At 32.9% G+C, this 21953-nt stretch overlaps 1 protein-coding gene across 1 annotated transcript in view; it reads left to right on the top strand.

Moving 5' to 3' along the window:
- The first annotated feature begins 5895 nt into the window (after positions 1–5895).
- The window catches only part of LOC131860150 (receptor-like protein 47), a 36946-nt gene continuing 20888 nt past the window's right edge, over positions 5896–21953 (top strand). Inside the window, exon 1 of the mRNA XM_059214525.1 lies at positions 5896–7377. Coding sequence (XP_059070508.1) covers positions 5896–7377 — 1482 coding nt within the window. The remainder of the gene's footprint in view (positions 7378–21953) is intronic.

Genomic DNA, 21953 nt, shown 5'->3' with positions numbered 1-21953 from the left:
CCGACGGGTTATCCTGTCATCCACTTCGGGCATGACCCTCGCTCGAAAGCCACTCTCTCATAGGACACTAATAGGAAAGGTCTCTCTATGAGAACTCTATGGCGAAACAAATAGCCATACCTAATCCTAACAAACCACAAGTGAAGGATACACAATCACTAACCCAAGATTGACCATTTGGACAAACACACAATGGCTCACATCAATAAGGTTATACAACAACACCTGTCCAAGGAGATATAATAAAATATGAGTCTAATAAGTTCAATGAGTAGGGGTACTACATGTGAAGGTATCTGTCAATCTAGTGTTTCATGACAATACAAAACATGTTGAGATTAAATACCATTACATCAGAGACATGGAACTGAGGAAAGCTATTCAGTTGAGATATATTTGCATTGATGATCAAACGGTTGACATTCTCACCAAGCCTCTCTCGATAGAAGTTTTTGCTTTTCGAGACAAGCTTGGAGTTGTGGAGAATGAAGCCCTTGTTGAGAGGGAGGATAAACATCAGTGATTTGTGTTATATACTATAATGCATTTTTTCTCTAAGATGGAGAAATTTGAGGTGAAAGCTCTTGTCCATCTCTAAGACGAAGATGTGGTTCTTTCCACCCTCTGGGAGTAGCCATGGTGGATGTCATGTTGAGAGACTCCATGACAACATCATGTTGGGAGACTACATGTTGAACTTTTTATACTTGTTCTTTTTTCACTCATGGGGGTAGCCATGGTGGACGTCATGTTGAGTGACTCCATGGTGACATCATGTTGAGTTACTTCATGATGGGCAATTGTGCACATGTTTCTTTCCATTTATGGGTGTAGCCATGATGGACATCATGTTGAGTGACTCTGTGATAAACTCTTGTCACAAATAGGTGCATCCATTGTGGGTGTCATGTTGAGAGACTTCATGACATTGGATATATAAAAGGATTCCTCCCTAGTTGATGATATAGCTTCAAGCATCATCCCTAATTATTGAATATTAAATTTACATGAATCAATGATTTGCTAAGTAGCTAGTATTCTATTAATTTTTTAATTTTAAGTTAAATATTATTAAATAAATAATAGTTAATAATTATTGAATTTAATTGATTAACTCCAAGAATTGTTGCACTGGGTATGCACTCCTTCGGGTAGACGCGACCTAGGGAGAATGATGTGAGTGAGAAAATAAGTCACATCTCTTCCAAAGAGACGTGATCATCAACCAATCACCCATAATGCATATATCTAGCGTCGGGTCTTCTCATAGGAGGTGATACAAAGAAAAGGTGAAGTACCTTAGGGAACACCAATATGCTAGAATTAATACAACAAGAAGGATGATTCCAGATAAAATCCAATTGTAAATTGATACTTAGTAAGGGACATCGCAAGTGCATACTATCATAAGGATATCGATATTGAGAAGTAGATTGACATCTCTTCATAAGGCAGATTGTGATTAAGGGAATATATCATTCATTATTTCTGTATTTTTGCTTAACTGAATTCTAATCATAAAAACAACATCATGCCCCTAGTTATGCAAGTTGCTTATTTTTTTTTGGTAAGACAATTTTGTTCTTGTACAACCACATGTAGATATGTAGAAGGTTGCATTCATTTTGTTCATACCCTAAGTGGAAGTTGATGTAGATAAGGGGAGAAATTTTTGTAGAGATAGATAAGTGTTGTAGGTTGAGGTTGTACAGTGATGAGGAGATGCACTTTTGTCTTTTATTTCAAATGGAGAGAGATATGCTAATGTTTTGGAGGTTGCACAAGTGTTACCATCAATGACAAAGGGGAAGATTGGTACAAATATGAGCAAGTGTTTTCATTGATGTCAACAAAGGTCTTGAAGTATTTGACCAATTATGTTGTAGCAAAATTTTTCTTACATAATTACATTGTTGTATTAATATTATTGGTGGTGAATGTAGATGATACATTGTGTTAACTCATGTCTTATTTGGAGCCTTGAAGAAGGTTTCAAAGATCCACAATAGAGTTTGGCTAAGTTTGACTATTTTGGTGAAGAGTCTCTTAGATAGAGTTTACTATCAAGTGGTTAACATTGTTTAGCATTGATTAATATTTTCTTGTGGTTGTAATATTGGTAGATTCAAATGCATGTTACATCAAAGGTTTCATGTTCTCATTCGATTTGTAGTTTATTTGGTGTTGGCCAAAGTGTCGGTTATGCAGTAATAGTGTACATGATTTCAAGAATGCTTGGCATTCTTCCGGCTTCTGATGTTTTTAGCATTTTAGTTCTCTTATATAGTTTTTTTAGAGTTAGGAGATGCTATTTTATGTATCTATAGGTGTTGTGGAGGTCCACATCATGTTATGAGCATTTTTTGTTAGGTTTCTTTAACAATTCTATCTTCTAGAGCCAACTTGAGTGTTTTTTGTCTATGCGGTAGCATGCTGAGTTGAAGGCAATGATTTGGTATTAATATGCCAACATGGTGTATTACTTCACACATCTTGTTTTCCTTCCGCATTTCTTTAGAGAATGCATTTAGGGTTGACTATTTATGCTACACATTACATCTAATTAGGTCGATCTAATTACTACATCTTTTTGAGAAAATGATATTTCAGGGATGAGATACTTTGGAGGATTGTATGATTTGAATGAGAAGAATGATATACTGTGTCAATTAAGTGTGAAGGTACATAATTATAGATGAGCAATAACGTAGTCAATCTTAGATGTTTAGAACAATAAATTGTAATCAACATTTCAAAGAATGTGTTTCTCTTTATCTCAATAATAATTATTCTTTGTAATCATACCTTTGTATATTTTCCTAAGGAAGTGATCTTCAATGTTTCTCAAGTCCATTGTATCTTTCCCCAAGGTTGTGTGCCTTAGCCTGCAAGTTCAAATCAAGAGTAGTGAGATTCCTCGGCATAGAGCCTAAAACCTTGTAATTAGTTGTGATATAATGAGATAGTTCTCACTATGGTTTTTCCCACATTGGGTTTTCCACATAAAATCTTGGTGTCCTTGTGCGATTGATCTTTTGTTTTAAATTGTTTACTTCCACACATGTGATAATTAGAATGAATCATAAAATAATGGTTAAGTTTTAATATTCTATGATTCACAACCCCTCTAAAAATCTGAAAGTGTTCAACACTTTTTTCTTTTGTTGATGAAGTTAAGCTCTAGTAAATTTCAAAAATGGAAGACAAAACTTATGTTTCTCTACTATTTGCTTGGATTGAGGTGTTTTTTGTAATATAGCCTCTTTTAAAAAAATTCTTTGAATTTTTCTACATAACACATCAAGGGCTGCATCAATAGAAATAGATCTCATGTCATAGAGTTTTTAAGGTTCAATTCCATAATATTATTGTCTCCCAGTAAATTTGTTTCTCTAGATGTGAAAAGTTACCAAAATTTCTTTACACTTGTGACATCGTTAGGTAAATATTTTTTCATGGTTCTAGATACAAAGCAGTGTCAATATGTAAGAAAATAATTTTATTTTTTAATATATAATGTATTTTAAGCTCTAACATCCACTTTGAAAGTTTCTGACATCATGTTTGGTGGTAGTCAACTCTTGCAAAATCAAGGATTGGAGATCTACTTTGGGATCTTTTTCTCGAAGTTGAATGAGTGTAACTTTAGAATGTTTCTAGCCCCATAATTTTTTTGCAAAGAGGAAGAAATTGGATCATCTAATGTGGTATTGCTAGACCCACCAATACCATATGTGACCATAACCATTTTTGCACTATCACCCTCCTAGTTGAGCCATTGAACGTATTCCTCAATTTTCTTTTCTATTCAAACTAATAGCTAAAGAAACATTGAAACATTGCAATATGTCAATGTAGCACCTATGATGATCAAGAACATAGTATCTCATCAATAACTAGCAAGTGATGTTTTACCAACATAATTTTTTATGGTAGGAATAAGGAGAGGAGGATTGACTATGTTTTGCATACCTTTTAAAGTAGAGGTACTTATTTGTAAATGAAGCATCTTGCATCTTGCACATGTAATCCATATCTCTATGAAGTCGTCGATTCTCTAATCTATCCTTTAAGCTTAAATTATCCAATCAAATGGAAATAAATTACAATCTAGTGCAAAGAAACATTGTTGACCAAAAAAAGGATAAACATAATGCCTTCCTACAAAAAATGTAACACTAAATTTATTGATTTCTTTAAGAACTAATCTTCACATAAGAAAACCAATAGATAACTGTAAATATACATTAATACTTAAAAAAAAATTATTCAAAGGTAAAGTCATTACATGTACCTTTCAAATCCCTTCTCTTCTTCTCGAAACAACATGAGATGTCTTATGTCACTATTAATTATTAGCCGATAGGCTTTTGTTATAAGTGAACTTGCCATAGTACTTTTTCCCTGAAAAGTTATCTCACGCCTGAAAAGAAAAAAAGTGCCTGAAAATTTTGCTGGAAGATATTTACTTCTTCAGGTTTTTCTTCAAAGGTCCGCCTTTAGTGAGCGTCATGCGATTAGTTGTCCCGTATGAGCTTCGTGCGATTGGTTGTCCCATATGAGCTCACTCATAGTTTGACGCCAATATCAATGTATCCTCCATGTCCCACGTTTGACATTTAATGACTTGAAAAGCTGCTTTGGCACCAAGATTTATGTCTCCTCATGATTTCAACGTAAAAATCTGCCAAAATAGTTTTCCTACAAACTGTGGCCTTTTTTTTCACCTTAGCACAATACAACATACAAAATATTAAAAAACAAAATAAATGTGAAATCTTTGTTAATGGATCATCCATATTTGAAAATATATTTAATAAAATACAACCTATATTATTATATAAAATGAAAATTCATTTTCAAAATTTATTTCACGATAGAATCCCATGTTTCTACCCTCAGTCAAATGCAGTTAAATTTATCTTCTATCTCTTTATGGAACTAGTGTTATTGAAAAATATGGGTTCAGTATTCATTTAATTTTCTTTAAAATAAATTTAAAAAATACCTCCATTGGAGGGGTATTATTTCTATTATATTATTTATTTATTTATTTTGTATTAGTTAAAATTATTTAAGAAAAAGAAATTAAGAGTTATTTATTTAAAGATATGCCCACCACTGAGAAATCCACTACATCCTAGTGGAAATTTTTGATAGCATTCAATGCTTCTATGCATGTTTAGGGTTTGTTTTTAATAAAATAATAAAAAATTTAAAACAAATCAATTATTGACAATTAGAATTAGTATTTCCTCTTCAACTTCAATGAATCAACTTTCATGAAAAATCTTTTTAATTGATTTTTTAAACAATCTATTGAATAAAATAATTACTCAAAACAAAATTAAAGTTGAAATTAAAATTATCATTAGTGTTTCTTGTATTGAAGATAAAATATAATTTAATAAATTATCTTTAAGTAAAATAAAATATTAAATAATAATAAAATTTAATATTAAATTATTTAAAATTATATTAAATATGTAATTTTGATGTCTTATGTTTTATGTTTTCAAGTGCATAAAGTTCTTACATAAAAATTGCCAAGAGATGAAAGCTTGATTGTGCACAGAGCTCAAGAAAAACTCTCAACTAATTTGAAAATACTCTGAAAATAGCATTTCGAATCGTATCCGCATAATGGTTGTCCATGTGAACACAATCATAAGATAGCAGACAAACCGCAATTATCAGAAGGAAGAATCAAATATTCCGTCAATGTCCCAAGTCTGGTAGGCTAATTTGTGGAAAATTGACAGAAGAAGATTATTAAAAACTGGTACTTAATTAATTAATGTAATTTAGAAATAAAATAACCATTGACCTGTTGACCGGCACGCAGGTTAAGAGAACAGGCCGCCCAGAGAAGAAGTGCAATTGACCGGCACGCAAATGGCCATCCCTCTACGCAAATTGACTGGTATTGTTTTTCTTCTCTTCTTCTGCCCTCCTCTTTCCCAGCCATTAATGTCCGGCAGATGTCCTTCCCACGAATCCCAAGCTCTGCTCCTCTTCAAAGCTGCCTTGAATGACTCCGAGGGCTATCTGAGTTCGTGGGTAAATGGAACAGACTGCTGCACCTCCTGGAATGGCATTTCCTGCGACAATAACACCAACCACGTTATCTCTGTTGAAGCCCTTTCTTTCCACGTTGTGATATCTGAGAGCATCTGCCAACTTCGTTTTCTCACATCACTCACTATATCTGGAGTATATCAAGGTACTACCACCATTCCTCCCTGTTTGGGAAATCTCTCTTATATTGAGCGTTTAGTTTTGCATTATAATAGCTTTAGTGGGATGATTCCCCCTCTCGTTTGTTTGCTAACCCGCCTTAAAGTCCTTAATCTTGCAAGCAATAACTTGAATGGAAGCATACCTTCCTGCCTTGGCAATCTTGCTTCTTTAGCATACCTTGAACTTAGTTACAACCAACTTAGTGGAAGAATACCGGCTTCTCTTGGAAGTCTCTCTTTAACTGACCTTCTCCTAGGTGACAACCAACTGAGCGGCATCGTTCCAGATTCATTGGGCAATCTCTCTTTACTCGAGCGGTTGGATATTAGCAATAACCAACTCAGCGGGACCATTCCCCCTTCATTTGCTCACCTTTCCTCACTCATTGAATTGTATGCTCATGGCAATCGTTTCAATGAAACCGTCTCTTCTTTGTCACTTCCACCTTCTTTACATTTTCTATACCTGTCATTACACCATTACCAGTCGATTTCAGAAACTTCCTTTCACAACCTTACAAGATTAAGTGATTTGTATTTATGTGATTGTGTCCTAAATATTAGCACAACTTGGATTCCACCCTTTGATTTATCTTATCTAAGTTTAGTGTCATGTATGATTGACGGTGAATTTCCACCTTGGATTTCAACACAAATTTCACTTGAACGGTTGGTTATAACTAATGCCAGTCTTGTGGGCGTAATTCCCTCTTGGCTATGGGAAACCAGTCCTCAGTTAAATTATCTAAATCTTTCAGGAAATCATTTGGAAGGAAGCCTATTCTCAAATACTTCATCGTGGATGAATCTACGTCGACTAGATTTGGCTAGAAATAAATTGAGTGGGTGCATCCCATCAATGTGGTCTTTTTATATGGGTATACTGCTGCTCAATGACAATTTGTTCAGTGGCAATATTCATCCAAACCTGGGCGACTTATCTAATCTCAACATGTTAAATCTTGCAAACAACAAGATAACAGGAGTGATCCCTGTCAGTTTGTCCAATTGTTCTAATCTCGAAATGTTAAATCTTGCAAACAACAAGATAACAGGAGTGATCCCTGTCAGTTTGTCCGATTGTTCTTATCTCAACATGTTAAATCTTGCAAACAACAAGATAACAGGAGTGATCCCTGTCAGTTTGTCCAATTGTTCTTTACTTATTGTCCTGAATTTGGGAAATAATAGTTTGGAGGGAAGCTTACCACATGAGTTTAGTAAGCTAAGTGAATTATATTCATTAGTTGTTCACAATAATAATTTGGATGGATCATTCCCTCCTTCAATGGATCATTCCCTCCTTCAATAGCAAATTGTTCAAAGCTACAGGTTTTTGATATTGGAAATAATTTGTTTGAAGGTCAAATACCAACATTAATTGGAAATATCTCAAAGCTAAAAGTATTGATAATGAAGGAGAACAAATTTACAGGCAATATTCCTTTAGAGATAGGTCAATTAAAGCACCTCCAGATCTTGCTCCTTTCTTCCAATCATATCTCAGGTTCAATTCCACACACAATTGTATTCCTGCAAGCAATGGCAAATGAAAGTCAAAATGGTTTTGTATTATCCACTTATACTAATGGGCCATTATACCAAGATGGATTGGATATGACTTTAAAAGGTACAGATCAACATTACCAATATATTCTTTCCACACTCACATCCATAGATCTCTCAAGCAATGAATTGGAGGGAAAAGTTCCTTCTGATTTTGGGAATTTGAAGGGGCTAAGGCTTCTAAACCTTTCAATGAACAACTTGAATGGGACCATTCCAAAAAGTCTTGGAGAAATGTATCAATTGGATTCATTAGACCTTTCAAGAAATCATTTTTCAGGACAAATCCCTACAGAGCTTGAATCTCTAAGCTTTTTGGGTTCACTGGATCTATCAAACAACAATCTTTCAGGAAGCATACCACAAGGACCACATATGATTGGCTTTGGAGAATCCTCTTATTCAGGGAATCCTAATTTATGGGGGTGTCCTCTACCCAAAAATTGTTCTTGGCCACAATTTGTTCGTTCTCCTCCAATTTACACTAATAAAATAAAGAAAAGCACTAAATATCCATGGTATGGGATATCATTGGGATTGTCCTTTGGAATGGCTTTTGGGGGGATAATATCATTGATTGTGATAAAAATCAGTTGGAGAAATGAATACTTCAAGAAAGTTGATGCAATCCTAAAGTTCTTATTTCCCTGGATGAAGAATTTGACATTGTGAAGATACCTACAAGTCATTGAAAGGTGAGTTTTTTTTGTTCTTTGATGTATATATGACAATTGATTCTATATATTAAACTACAAAAATTCAAAAGAAAATTAGTACATTTTTTAGATAAAATATTTATTGACTATTGTATAAATTTTAGATTATTTGTAATTCTTTTAAATTGAATAAAATAATTTTCTAATTGTTACTAATATATAACTTTGTGTACAGGAATCTATTTTTTCTTATGAAGATTTTTGGTGTTTCTAAAGACTATATTGCACATGCTTTTGAGAAAGACATACATGCAATTACATCATATACTTCCATGGAGGATAGATTTGAAAGTTTGAACAACATACAGATTGTGTGGAAACTTTTATTTAAGACAGTGATATATGCATGTTTTTCTTTTGCTTAAATTTGGTTTTGTAGTGCTTTTGTATCTCCTCTATCCCTGAAAATTAGAACAATATGGGTGGATATATGTAGAACAACAATACTTTGCAAAACTTTCTTAAAAATGGTAACAACACTTGTGTGTCTTTCAATTGAGAGAATGTGTTGCAGACTTGTGGAGTTTTTTTTGATGGATATAGGTAGAGTGACTATGCTCACATTATATGCATAGCATTATATTAACTCAAAATAACATACAAAATGTAAACAAAATGGTCAGAAATTTTCATTTCCAGATGGAAATATACAAAATGTTGATGCTTATAATTATTTTGAATTTTTCTACATATTGCATCTTAGGCTTTGAAACTCATTTTTCTCTATATTGACATTATTATTTCAAGGACTGGTGTTGTAAGGTTCCCTTCTTCTGTGTGAATGCCGATAATAATCAGGTTAAGCCAAGTGTTGTCATTGGAGTATGTATTTTATTATTTATACGCACACTTTGACACCTTAATTTGAGTAAACATCTTAAGCATTTTTTTTAATTAATTCAGATTTGAAGGTTTTCTGCCTTTTTTTTGGTGGCTCATAGTTCCCATTGTTATTGACATGTTATTGAATTTGGCTATGTAGAACACCTATTCCTTATTAACATCGAAAATGTGAACAATTAGTGTGGAATATATTCATTTATGCTGAGAATTTGGTTATGTAGAACATCTTTTCCTCATAGTAACATGGAAAATGTGAACAATTACTATGAAAATTTCCATTTTACACAGAGATATGTGTTTATCCAACTTAATCATCATCTTTCTTTCTTTTAGTCCATTTTGAAATTATATGAACTTTACTTAAATTCTCTGTAAATAAAGCCACATGCCATCTTCAATTTATTTTTGCTTGATTGTATTATTCAGTTTTCCTTTTGGGCTGTATTTTTGTGGAAAACTCTTTAATTTAAAGATTAAAAGGGAGAAATTACAACGCAGGCATCATGATTCTATGCTGCATCTACCTAGAAGAAAGCACATGCACATCCTTATTTTTACATATGTATGCATGTTTTTTCTAGTTCAAGCAAGTACGGTGCTTTCTGTTTGGGATATTTACTAGTTTAACCTTTAACCTCAAGCGTATTCCTACATCATACATCATTGGAAGCTACTATCGAATAAAAGCAACATGTTGCCTAGTTGAAATTCACACTACTTAATGTGGTGATCATGGCATTTTTTCTACTATGATTTCTCAATACAATGGATCTAGTGCTCCAATGGTTATTTGTTAGTTTTGGAAAGTTACATGCTTAATGAATTATTTTCTTTACAATTAAATGTTGTTCAATACAATTGAAGAATGACAAGAATAGGGTTTTCCTTGTCATGACACCCTACATCACTAACATTTAACGATATATTTCTTATAATTCTATTAAAAAAAATTAACATACAAAATTAGGTTGTGGATGATAAGGTGTATTAGATCGTGGACGTATGCAAATAAATTTAACCCTTGGTTGAGGTCAAACTAATTAAACAATCAAAACTGGTCATAATTATCTTGAAGACTAAGAGAGAATAATACAAATCATTTCATAAATTAATAAATTGTTTGATTCCGATCAAGATTGTATGTAGTTTGAGACTAGATAAATCTTGTTGAAGCTTGTCCATGGTATCCATATTATTTTCACACAAAACCTAAGACTATAAAAAAAAGAGAAGCCACCTATTGGTCTCTTCATTCTTGTGTTTGTATTTTTTCAACTAAAAAAATCCTCCTAAAGATGAATTTTTTTATCGTACAACTATATAATCATTAGCTTTTTGTGACTTTTTCTCTAGGATTATAGTAGTGAGTGGCCATGATGATGTAATTAGATCTAGAGTAATGTGTAATGTAGTAGATAGGTCCCGCAAAGTTAATGGCTCAATTTTAAAAAGGTTCTTGGGAAATAATATGATTCCATAGAAACTAATAGAATATGTTTGGTTTCCACATTCAATTATCCTTAGAGTTGACCACCATATATTAACTAAAAATTTAATTATCTACATTATAACACATTCTATATTGTCCTAGACAAGGTAATCACATAGGAAACTAGGTTTACAGAATCTAATAGAATGTATAATTATGTAATAATCTATGAGCTCATTATCTTCCTAGAAATTCCCTTCCTAGGTTATAAAGACACGACTAAGCACTAGAAAAAAATTTAAGATCACATAGCATTTGAAGAACATTGTGGATGAGGTGCAAAAGATGTGATTTCTTGTCGCAATGCTCAATGATCACATACAAGATCAGTATGTGTGTTATGATTCAAATGGTAGAAAATTAATATGATTGAATAATTTTTTTTAGATATGTCTTAATGTAATATTAATGATCTCAATGAGATAAAATAGTGGTTAGACAAGTCGGTGCATTTATATGATTGATATTTTAAGGAGTTTTTCTCCAAAATTATATAAAAATATATGTGTCATCAATTATAAGTAATATTTCATTAGTGGATTCACCACACACATATAGGAGTTGGTGCAACACATGTCACATAATAAGGAACCTATAGAAATAATTGTATTGATTGATTTGTTTGAAGACCATAGTCGTATGTGTTAATTGCATGAATTGAATCTGAAAGGTTATAAAAATGACCATTAGTTTGTGGTCCATTTGACTGAAATGAAGGTCAGATAGTAATCAACTGCCTGTTAGTGTGAACCCAAGTGATATGAATTACCACATTACATGCTTATTTTTTTCTCATTACTGTTTATGTGATCCATGACAACAAAAGTGAGACATTATCTTGTGTCCTACAAAATTTGCAAGGGATATAATTTAATGGTGTAAATTTGGCTAGAGTGAAACTCATAGTACTAACTTTCATCAAATTGTTAAATCATGTTGAGATCAATGTATTGAGTTAGTAATCATTGTCATTCCTAGTTAAAACCTATGAATTAAAATAAATAGTATACCAAGATCAAGGCTTTGATCAATGTGGGTATGAGGAATACAAGATGCTAGTAAAAATTATATACAATCACTTGCTATAGTTGTGGCAAGCTATGGCATACTTTATTCAAATTCAAAAAATTAGGCCCTTTTGTAGATACCATGATGATGACCACAAGACCTTGGAATGCACCATATTGCTATAACCATTCGAGACCCTATTAGGTATTAGGATATTAATCAATAAAAATAAGATAAAAATAAATAAGATGAGTGTGAGAATTTGTTGAAAATAACCAAGATCAAGAGCACATTGAATAGCACAAAAGAGAGACAATAATTTGATAAGAATAAACCGTATTCTAATCAAGATGAAAATACTGATCAATTGGATCATCAATAATTACATAAAATGTAGATGAGCCTTCTTATAAAGGAAAGGCTAATAGACAAGAGAGCACACAATGATGACATGTGGCTCAATAAGATGCAAGGGTAGGTGGGGGTAGGTAGGAGAAATGGTAAACTATTCCACATGAGGTGGATTACCCATACAAGGTGGAATTGTCACTCTACAATAAGTGGATATGATAAAGTAAAAAGATCACACCATAAAAGGTGGAAATTCTCCTACATACACACTCCCAATGTATGCACATCTCCCTAAGTGTCTCATATGCAAACTACAATGTGATGCATGTACCTAGGTAAACTTAAGTAAAGTGTAATTATATCCAACATGAATAAATAATTACACCAACACCCCCCCTTAAGTGCAACTTAGGGGAATGCACTTAAGTCTACAATGCAACTAAGCAATGCAAGATGGGTCCTGACTACAAGGTCATGTTAGGTACCCATGTACATTTATGCAAATTCAATTTCCCATAAAGAAGGGAAAGAGAGAAAAACCCAATAGGAAAAAACCCTCCCCTAAAAGCGAGATGAAAACTATATACAAAGGAACTCTCAAAGAAGTATGAGAAGGACAAAACCCCATGTGATGAAAAAGTCCCCCCCATATGAGAGAAGAAGAAGAGAGACCAAGTAGACCCCCCTCAATGTAGAATCTGCACCAATGGTAGAAGCTTGAAGCTGAATGAAGAAACTTCTCCATGAATGTTGAACAACATTCCTCCCCTTGGGAAGAAACAAAACCAAAGGTGTATCCGTTAAGTCTCCCCAATCATGAAGGGAAGAGGTACGAAAAAATCTCATGATGAATGAATTCTCAGAAAACTGCTCAAGTGTCCCCATGTCGATGTTGAAAGTTACCCCTTCCAAAGGTGGTGTACTAATCCATGCTAGTAAAAAAGGCACTCCAAGATATAGTGGAGATGAATGTAAAACAATATCCAAAGACTCACATGTCTCCTCTAAGGATAAAGAGACCTCCTCCAGGTATTGTACATAAGAATCCACAATCATGTCAACCTCAAAAGAATGATCATCTCTAGAATGAACAAGAGGCTCAGAGTGTTCCCTCACAACAATCAAAGAAGGATCATCTTCATCAAAGAGAAGATAAATGTCATCAATGATGTCTCCCAAATCTACAATTTAGGACTCGACAAATAAATCAATAATGTCTATCAAGTAGTCATCCCAATGAGCTAAAGCTGGAGGACAAGGAATATCCCATTGCAGTGAATCACAAGAAGGCAAAACTGGCACAACATGTGCATCATCGGGTGCAATAGGTGATGCGAAATCAATAAGAGGAGACACAAGGCTCAACCCACACACCACAATGGGGGTAATTTAATTGTATGTATGGGGAGCACTACCCAAAAAGTAGTGCTTATCCCCCATACATGGGAACATACAACCCACGTGGTGGTCCAGCCCATGTGGGCTTAAAACATTATTTAAAGTAAAGTTCATTTTTATTTTAAAAGTGGTTGTTAATTAATATTTAATGTAATCAATATTTTTGTTTTATTTAATAATGTTATTTGATATATATATATATATATATATATATATATATATATATATATATATATTAGTGATATAAATAATTTTTAAATTATTTCGAAGGTAGGAAATGATTTTGTTTTAATTGAGAATTCATTAAGATTTTCTTTTCATATGAAAAAGAAATTTAAATTGGGAATTAAATAATTTATTTTCAATTTAGTGAAATATATATATATCAAATTGTAAATTGTAATTTCCAATTTCGATTTTTTTCTTAATTGGAATATGAGATTAGATTATTGTGTTTGACAATGGATGTTTTATTTTTGATAATGAATATCATATTTTTTGTGGGAGTAATGAATAATTGATTTTATATCATTGTGCATACTGCATACATTATAACTATTATCATGTGATTTTGGTTTGAGAACTCACGATGAAATATTTAAATTATTGTATGATGCAATCGAACTTTAGTGAGTTAGTAAACCATGAATTACCTATACCTAGACAAGGTAAACAAACTGCAAATCAACTTAGATCCTTTAGAAAACTGGATCACTGTTGTGTGTAAACAATAGGAAAGAAGATTGTCTTTTCCAATCTATGCCTCTGCATGTTTAATTTTCTGTAATCGCATTTGCTTAAGAAATGACAAGTCTTTTATCAAACTCTCTTTCCCTTCTCTTTACCTAGATGATAAGGTTTTTAGGAATGCTACAAAAGAATGCTTTGATTTAAATAGAATGTTTATAAAGCATGTGAAATTGTAATTTTGCATTTTGGCTTCATATTGAAAGATGGAAGTCTTAAGCTTTGGAAAAGAAATTTGCATAGTTAGTAATGTGGTTATGAATGCTTAGTTGAATTAGAGAAAGATATAGGAATGATTTTATTTCCTTATGTAATGGTGAATTGTTAAGAATTCCAGTACTTGTATCTAGAATAAACTTTATTCAGTTATTCATGTGGAAAGCATAGTTAAAACCTTCCTTGACTAGATAATAGGATACTGAAAAGTACTCTCTGTTAATGTGACTAAACCAGTACTGGTTCTTTCTTTATGTATTGTAAGAAACCCGTGCTTTCTATATGTGCCCATGGGTTGGTGAAGCAATCAACCATGGAGGATATGTTTCTTATGAGTATGGGAAACCATATTGTTTATGTGATGTTGCTTATTTGTTTCCCTAATGAGTACCAAACCTCGGGTTGTTGGTAATTCAGTATGTTAAGGGGTAGTATTTGAAGTCACCATTCCTTGAATAGTATGGATTGATGTACGAGTAATGTCTGCGCGAAGCGACTTTAGCTTCTCTATTTCGAGGAAAGATATAGTTATACAATAAAACTGTATCAAAGGTGTACTCAATACTTTCCCTTTTGATGAATCTATTTATAAGGTTTATGTGTGCTAGCCGATTCCTCTCTTTTATTTGAGCATATTGATGTTCGTTCTTGAGCATAGTGATGATGTATCTTGGAGGATATTGTTGCCTTGTCTTCATGAAAGGTAGGTTTTGTTCACATGAGTTGTCAGTTGGTAGGTGTTAGTAGACATGTGGGTTGACCTTAGCCATGTATACCTCTGGCTTACGGCGAGTACCTTGAGAGATACATCGCTATGCAGGACATGACCTACGCGTGCCTTTTTTCACGAGGTACACTACCCTGTAGGATATGTCCATTGCATGTTTTCTCCACTTGGAGTACTGCCATACCACATGATGACATGATGCGGAGTGATGTTGAGGTACACATTGCCATGCCGTGTGGATGTGTGACTAGGCCACACCACATGATGAGCTACTACAATAGCTAGATGATTGTTCCTTCCTTCCTCGTTTGTGGCTAGATGCTAGTCACATAGTGATGTTATGTGCAGTTGTGATATTCTTATTTATTTCTTTGTGGATCAGCAATTTATTCTATTTTGACTTTGAAGGTTTAGCCACAATCTTTCGATCTTTTGCTTAATTGATTTGGTGTTGCAAAATCTAGATTATTTTCTTGCCTTACTATTGGAATTGACAATTTATTATCCATATTCTTCTATACTTTGGTGGCTAAATTGGTTTATCCTTATTGTTTTCGTATGCTGGTCTTGTGTCAAAATGTGAAATTCCTCTCCAAGGACGTATGAGACGGTCTTGGTTGAGTGTGTACGAGGAAGTAGACATAGGGAACCTTGAGGATGGGGGTATGTGAGGCTGTGATGCAGCTAGGATCCACTACCTGCCTATGTGTGGTGACTATCTCTTGGAGGCTAACCACCTTACTCAAAAAGGGATGTTCACAAAGGTCTTGTATGGATGGTAGCACCACTATGGTGTGCCTTAGCACCATTGAGCCTTGAGTGAGATATTCAATATTTATGATCATATTATTGTTCTGAGATAAGGCATAGAGATGCTAATTGTGCATGCTATCTTTGACCGATTATTTTTGACCGATTATTAGACATGCTCACATGTGGCCATTTGAGTTGTGCATTCCAGTTATGTGGATGATTATTATGTGTAATCATGGAGTAATTTGTGTTAACTTGTCACTATGTTATGGGACATAGTCATTGGAAAGGTATTTATATGTCTGGCAAGTGCAAACAATTGTGTACTATATGTTGCTCTTATTTATTGAAAGTTAACTTGGTTGTAGAAATTGAATTTTGAAGCTAGTTCTATGTGATAAATTTTTATGATGAGGGTGGATTGGTAAAAGAAATTGATCATGATGGCATGTTTTCTGGTCATATTTGATAGATGAGTATGGTAATTGTTGTTTACCTCTTTTAATGCTTTAATTTGGTGTAATGAAAGGGAAAAAATTCTTGTTTCTTTGTTATGATTGTAGATAGTTTCTAGAATGTTATAAGAAAGGTATGGATTTAGATGTATCTTGTCAATGGATAAGGGCATTCGTAAAGGTTTTAGCAATAATGTTTCATTTATTTATCGAAACATACCTATGTGCAATTTTATAATTGTTGATTGAGTTTCGGGGCTAATGCGTGCGATATGTTCTCCGTCTAGCCTTTCGACATCCAGAAGTAAGTTGGAACCTAGGGGGGGAGAATGTAGTACTGCTGCCCTAATCAATTTCTAATCTCGGTTTGACCTTCATTAGTTTATCATGTTATAATGTTATAGTCAGATGTTTTGATTTTTGTGCGTACCTGTTAATGTGGTTTTCGCACCAATTCATATACAAGTTTATTAGTTCTCCTATTTCATGTTATTAATCTCGAGCTAACACTTTCATTAAGTATATATATGTATGCATGTATGACTCTTGGTTGCAGGTGATTTCAGGTACAGTACTACATGGGTGCGAGGTTCGTCTCCGCCTGGATTCGTAGGTTTGAGTGTACCTCTTTGGTCCTTAGATTTTGGATTAGGTGGTTGTAAGACCCTCGTTTGAGCATAGTCATGCTCAAGTGAGCGTCGTCGTCGGTATTCCCTTTGGGTGCGTATGAAAGTCATCTATCTGCTTGGCTTTCTTGGGTTGTGTGTTTGTGAGTGGTTAAATTGAGTATTTAATCCTTAATATTTAATTTGATTTAATGAGTGTTTACGCATTAGTATTTTGGGGGCTAAATTAAATAGGTTCCTTTTATACGATTTATCGTTAATTAGAATTGTTCAATTCAAGTTGGTAGCAAGTTCGTTTAAATGGTTAATTTTAATGATAAATATTTTCAGTTATGCTTTTTGAAAGGAAAGCTTTAAATTTAATTGAAATAAGAAATGATGTAATTTCTTTGGCATTTTGGAATAGAAAAGGGTAATTTAAGTTATTTGGTAAAATCAATTTTAATTTGAAAAGAAAGTTTAATATATTGATATAGTTTAAATGAATGATTTTTGGGGATTAATTTTAAATGAAAATATTTTAAATCCAAAAATAAAAATTTTGGTCAACAATCTCCCATTTAACCTAGGTTTGAAAATATTTTTGGGAGGATTTTTTTTAAGAGAGTTATTTTATGGAATGGAAAATTTTGGGCATTTGGAGGAGAAATTTGTATACAAATTTTGGGGGTTTTTGATTTGCTTGAAGAATTTGGGATGTCTCTTCTACAATTTGTCTTCCAAGAAAGCATTTGCAGGTTGGTTGATTTGGATTTTGATTAAGTATTGTTGAATTTTGAAACTCTCTGAATTTCTTGAATTCTCTTTTGTTTGATAGTTAGTTTGTCTAATTGGAAATGAAATCTTAATTTTCCTTCTTAATTTGTGTTTGAATTTGTGAGTAAATTGATTTTTAGTATAAATATGCTGTCAAAATTTGGAAAAAGCCCAAATTTAGTTGCATAGAAGTTAATTTGTTTTCAAAAAAATAAAAAAATCATTCTATGCTTATTTCACTCAGAAAATTTTCCAAATAAACTTGGCAATGAGAGTTTGATTTATACAAAAAGAAAAAGAAATAAAAAATTCATAACCTATGAAAATATATATATAAAAATAAATAAATCAAATTGACTGTTTAAAAAAATTAAGTCAAGGACTATATGAGTTTGATGGAAAACTCAAATTTCTGCGTTCTTCGTTGTGTTCTCAAAAGTGAAATTTTTTGTTAAAAAATAAAATAAAATAAAATGACTCTTTTTTTAATTCAAAAAATATATATATATTAATGTAGTGGGTGGGGAGCATGAGGCTCAACCCACACACCACAATGGGGGTAATTTAATTGAATGTATGGGGAGCATTGCCCAAAACGTTATGCTTGTCCCCCATACATGGGAACATACAACCCACGCGGTGGGCCAGCCCATGTGGGCTTAAAACATTATTTAAACTAAAGTTCTTTTTCTTTTTTCTTTTTTTAAAAGTGGTTGTTAATTAATATTTAATGTAATCAATGTTTTTGTTTTATTTAATAATGTTATTTGATATATATATAATTTTTATATTTTAGTGATATAAATAATTTTAAAATTATTTTGGAGGTAGGAAATGATTTTGTTTTATTTGAGAATTCATTAAGATTTTATTTTCATATAAAAAAGAGATTTAAATTGGGAAGAGAATATGAATTATTTATATAATTTTATTTTAATCAGAAGATTAAATATTATGTTAATTTGGGAATTTGAAAGTAGGAAATGAAAATAAATTTAATTGGGAATTAAATAATTTATTTTCATTTCAGTGAAATATATATATCTAATTGTAATTTTTAATTTGTTAATTGTAATTTTTAATTTGTTAATTGTAATTTCCAATTTAGAATTTTTTTTTAATTGGAATATGAGATTAGATTATTGTGTTCGACCATGGATGAAAATGATGTTTTATTTTTGAAAATGAATATCATAATTTTATGTGAGTAATGAATAATTGATTTTATATCATTATGTATACTGCATACATTATAACTATTATCATGTGATTTTGGTTTGAAAACTCACGATGAAATATTTAAATTATTGTATGATGCAATCGAACTTTAGTTAGTTAGTAAACCTTGAACGACCTATAACTAGACAAGGTAAACAAACTGCAGTCAACTTAGATACTTTAGAAAACTAGATCGATTGTTGTGTGTAAACAATAGGAAAGAAGATTGTCTTTTCCAATCTATGCCTATGCATGTTTAATTTTCTATATTAGCATTTTCTTAAGAAATGACAAGTCTTTGATTTTGTTTGTTGGACCCTGTCTTAAGTTTGAATTGGGTACCTGTTTCTATCCTCGATCCCGAGTTTGACTGTTTTCTTGTGATGGTGTTGTAACTGGTCATGTCCTTTATGCGAGTGTCGAATGTTGATTCATGGTTAGCCATAGCTAGTCCAGTCTCTAGTTAGAGTACTGTTAGTCAGTGCACCTCGTATGAAGTCTTGTTTGACCAAGTGGGTATTCATACCATGTTGAACGTTGTTTGCTTGACCTTGTGTATTCTGTGGTTTAGGAGTTCATTTGAGTATAGCCTAGTGTCATTTTGGAAAGTGGGTTTTGATTGGAGGCCACGCCCAAAGTGGCTACTACGTAACCCATTGGAAGTGTGTCTAAATAAGTGATAACCTAATAGAATATTAGAGAGTTAGTTAATGAATCACTAAGTAAGATAATTGTGCCTCACACATGGGATGAGTGCTAACATAGACTTGGCATGCAGTGAAAAGGCCTGAAATGGCAAACCATCATCCTTGTCTTCACGAAAGGATGTGTGGGTCCGCATGAGACTTGGATGGGCCAAAGGTTAGGAATAGGTTGCTAAGGTAACCCACTAGATGGGCCAGAACCTATGAAGACCTACTATGGTAACCATACCAGGTTATGTGATGACACTTGTCCCTTATGTTCGCTAGTGTGTTGTTGTGTTGTCTTGCTAGGAGCACTGTTGTGGAGTCGTCATGTTGCTTATGCCCTTGTCAGTACCTGATATCATGTTAGATGTTGGGTTGTGAAGACTTAGTTTCGTGGATGCTCTAGTGGATCTTTTTATTTGCTTCTATTATGTTTAGTTGGATCCTTTCCTATTCAGGGATCATTTATGTATTTATTTGACCAATGTGGTCGTATGTATTATTGGTTATGTTCGCCTTGATGGCAGGTTTGTAAATGATGTGACCTTATGTATTCTTCTCTATTATTTATTTATTAGAGGGGTCTTATAGTTGAGCAGACCCAGAGATGTAACCCACTAGGGGCGAACTCTGATATCAATTTGGTGTTATGTGATGCTTATGTTCTTATGTTTCTTTTTTAGTTTTAGCATGTATGGATGGCATTTTGTTAGAATGTATAAAGTGGATTAGATGAAATTAATCTTAAATACATGTGTCTAGTCATCTTATTTAATGCAGTGATTTGGATCATGAAGGATTGTAGATTTGAATAACGGAATGTATTCAATTATTGATAATGCAATTAAAGAATTCTTGGAAAGTATTCATTAGTTTATGATGAATTTAAGTACGCTTTGAAATTAGATGCATGTCTTAAGTTTTAATGAAAGTTTGAATGTAATGGTTGGTTGAATTTTATTGGATGAACTTAATCAGGGTACCTATACTTTTAACCTCAATGGATGAACCTTAGCATGTTGTCTATATTTTTATCTTCTGAAAGAAATTATCCTTTGTTTAAGTATTATCTTGTCATTAAGTCATTCAGCTGAATTGAATTAATTAGCATGAGTCAAGAGTTAAATGTGGAATTAAGTAATCACATTGGGAAACTCTTTAGGTTTTAGTTGAAGTCTTCCGTTGTGTAATCTAAATTTTGATATCTCATTGTAAATTATGTGCACTCTATTCTTGTGTTTTAGCTTATCCCTTCAGGGTTTCCTGGCGGGGCATTAAATTTTCTATCAGAGCCAAGTTGCAAACACTGGGATCTCTAGTTTCGCTTGTACCCTTAGTTGGTGTGAGATGTATAGACCTTATGTTGTATGCTTGTCCTCCTTTTGTATGTGTGTGATTAAGCAGACCTTAACTAGTGTGTAACGTGTGTGTTCACACCTTGTTTTCACCTTCTTGATGTTGGTGCTTTGGAGTGATTATATGTGCTTTGTTTGCATATTGATGTCTTGGTCTATGATTACTCTTATTCAAAAAGAAATTCGTAGGTACCTTCCTCATTGATTGTTGTACTCTTTAGACTAATCCATTTGGGTTGGTCAATGATGTCTTGAATCTAAAAGTATGAAATGTGCTTGTTTAAGATTATGATATAGCTTAGTGTTATCCACTTGAAGGACTAGTATGGTGGATATTGAATGCTTATTATGTAGCAAATTGAATGATTATCACCCTTCCTCCTCTCTCTCTAGAAATTATAATGTTAGTGATATGTGTAATTATCTCTTATGTGACTTTTCTTTTTGCAAGAGAAAGGTTGTGACTTCTTGAACCCTTGTGTGAGCCTTATGATGCTTATGTGGTTTTAGATAATAAAAGGGCTATGGGTTTGAAAGTTCATATTGGTTATTGAGAGAAAATTGTATGTTTACATTAAAGAATTCTTCATGTGTATTGTAGGAGTAACTTAATTAAATTTTGTCTTAAGTAAGGTGCATTAATATGCGAATAGTTGTTATGTAAAGCTTCCTTGTTTGTAAAAGATGTATAAAAAGGGAACATGTTATAGTATCTTTGAGAGTGTATTAATGTGTTCCATGAAAGATTGTTTTATGTGTATCATTAAACCAATTTGATTGAGGACCTATTTTAACAATGCT

Source organism: Cryptomeria japonica, chromosome 11 (assembly GCF_030272615.1).
Source record: "Cryptomeria japonica chromosome 11, Sugi_1.0, whole genome shotgun sequence".
NCBI classification, from domain to species: Eukaryota; Viridiplantae; Streptophyta; class Pinopsida; order Cupressales; family Cupressaceae; genus Cryptomeria; species Cryptomeria japonica.
Note: the sequence above shows the minus strand (reverse complement) of the source record. Positions and strands in the feature narration are given on the sequence as shown.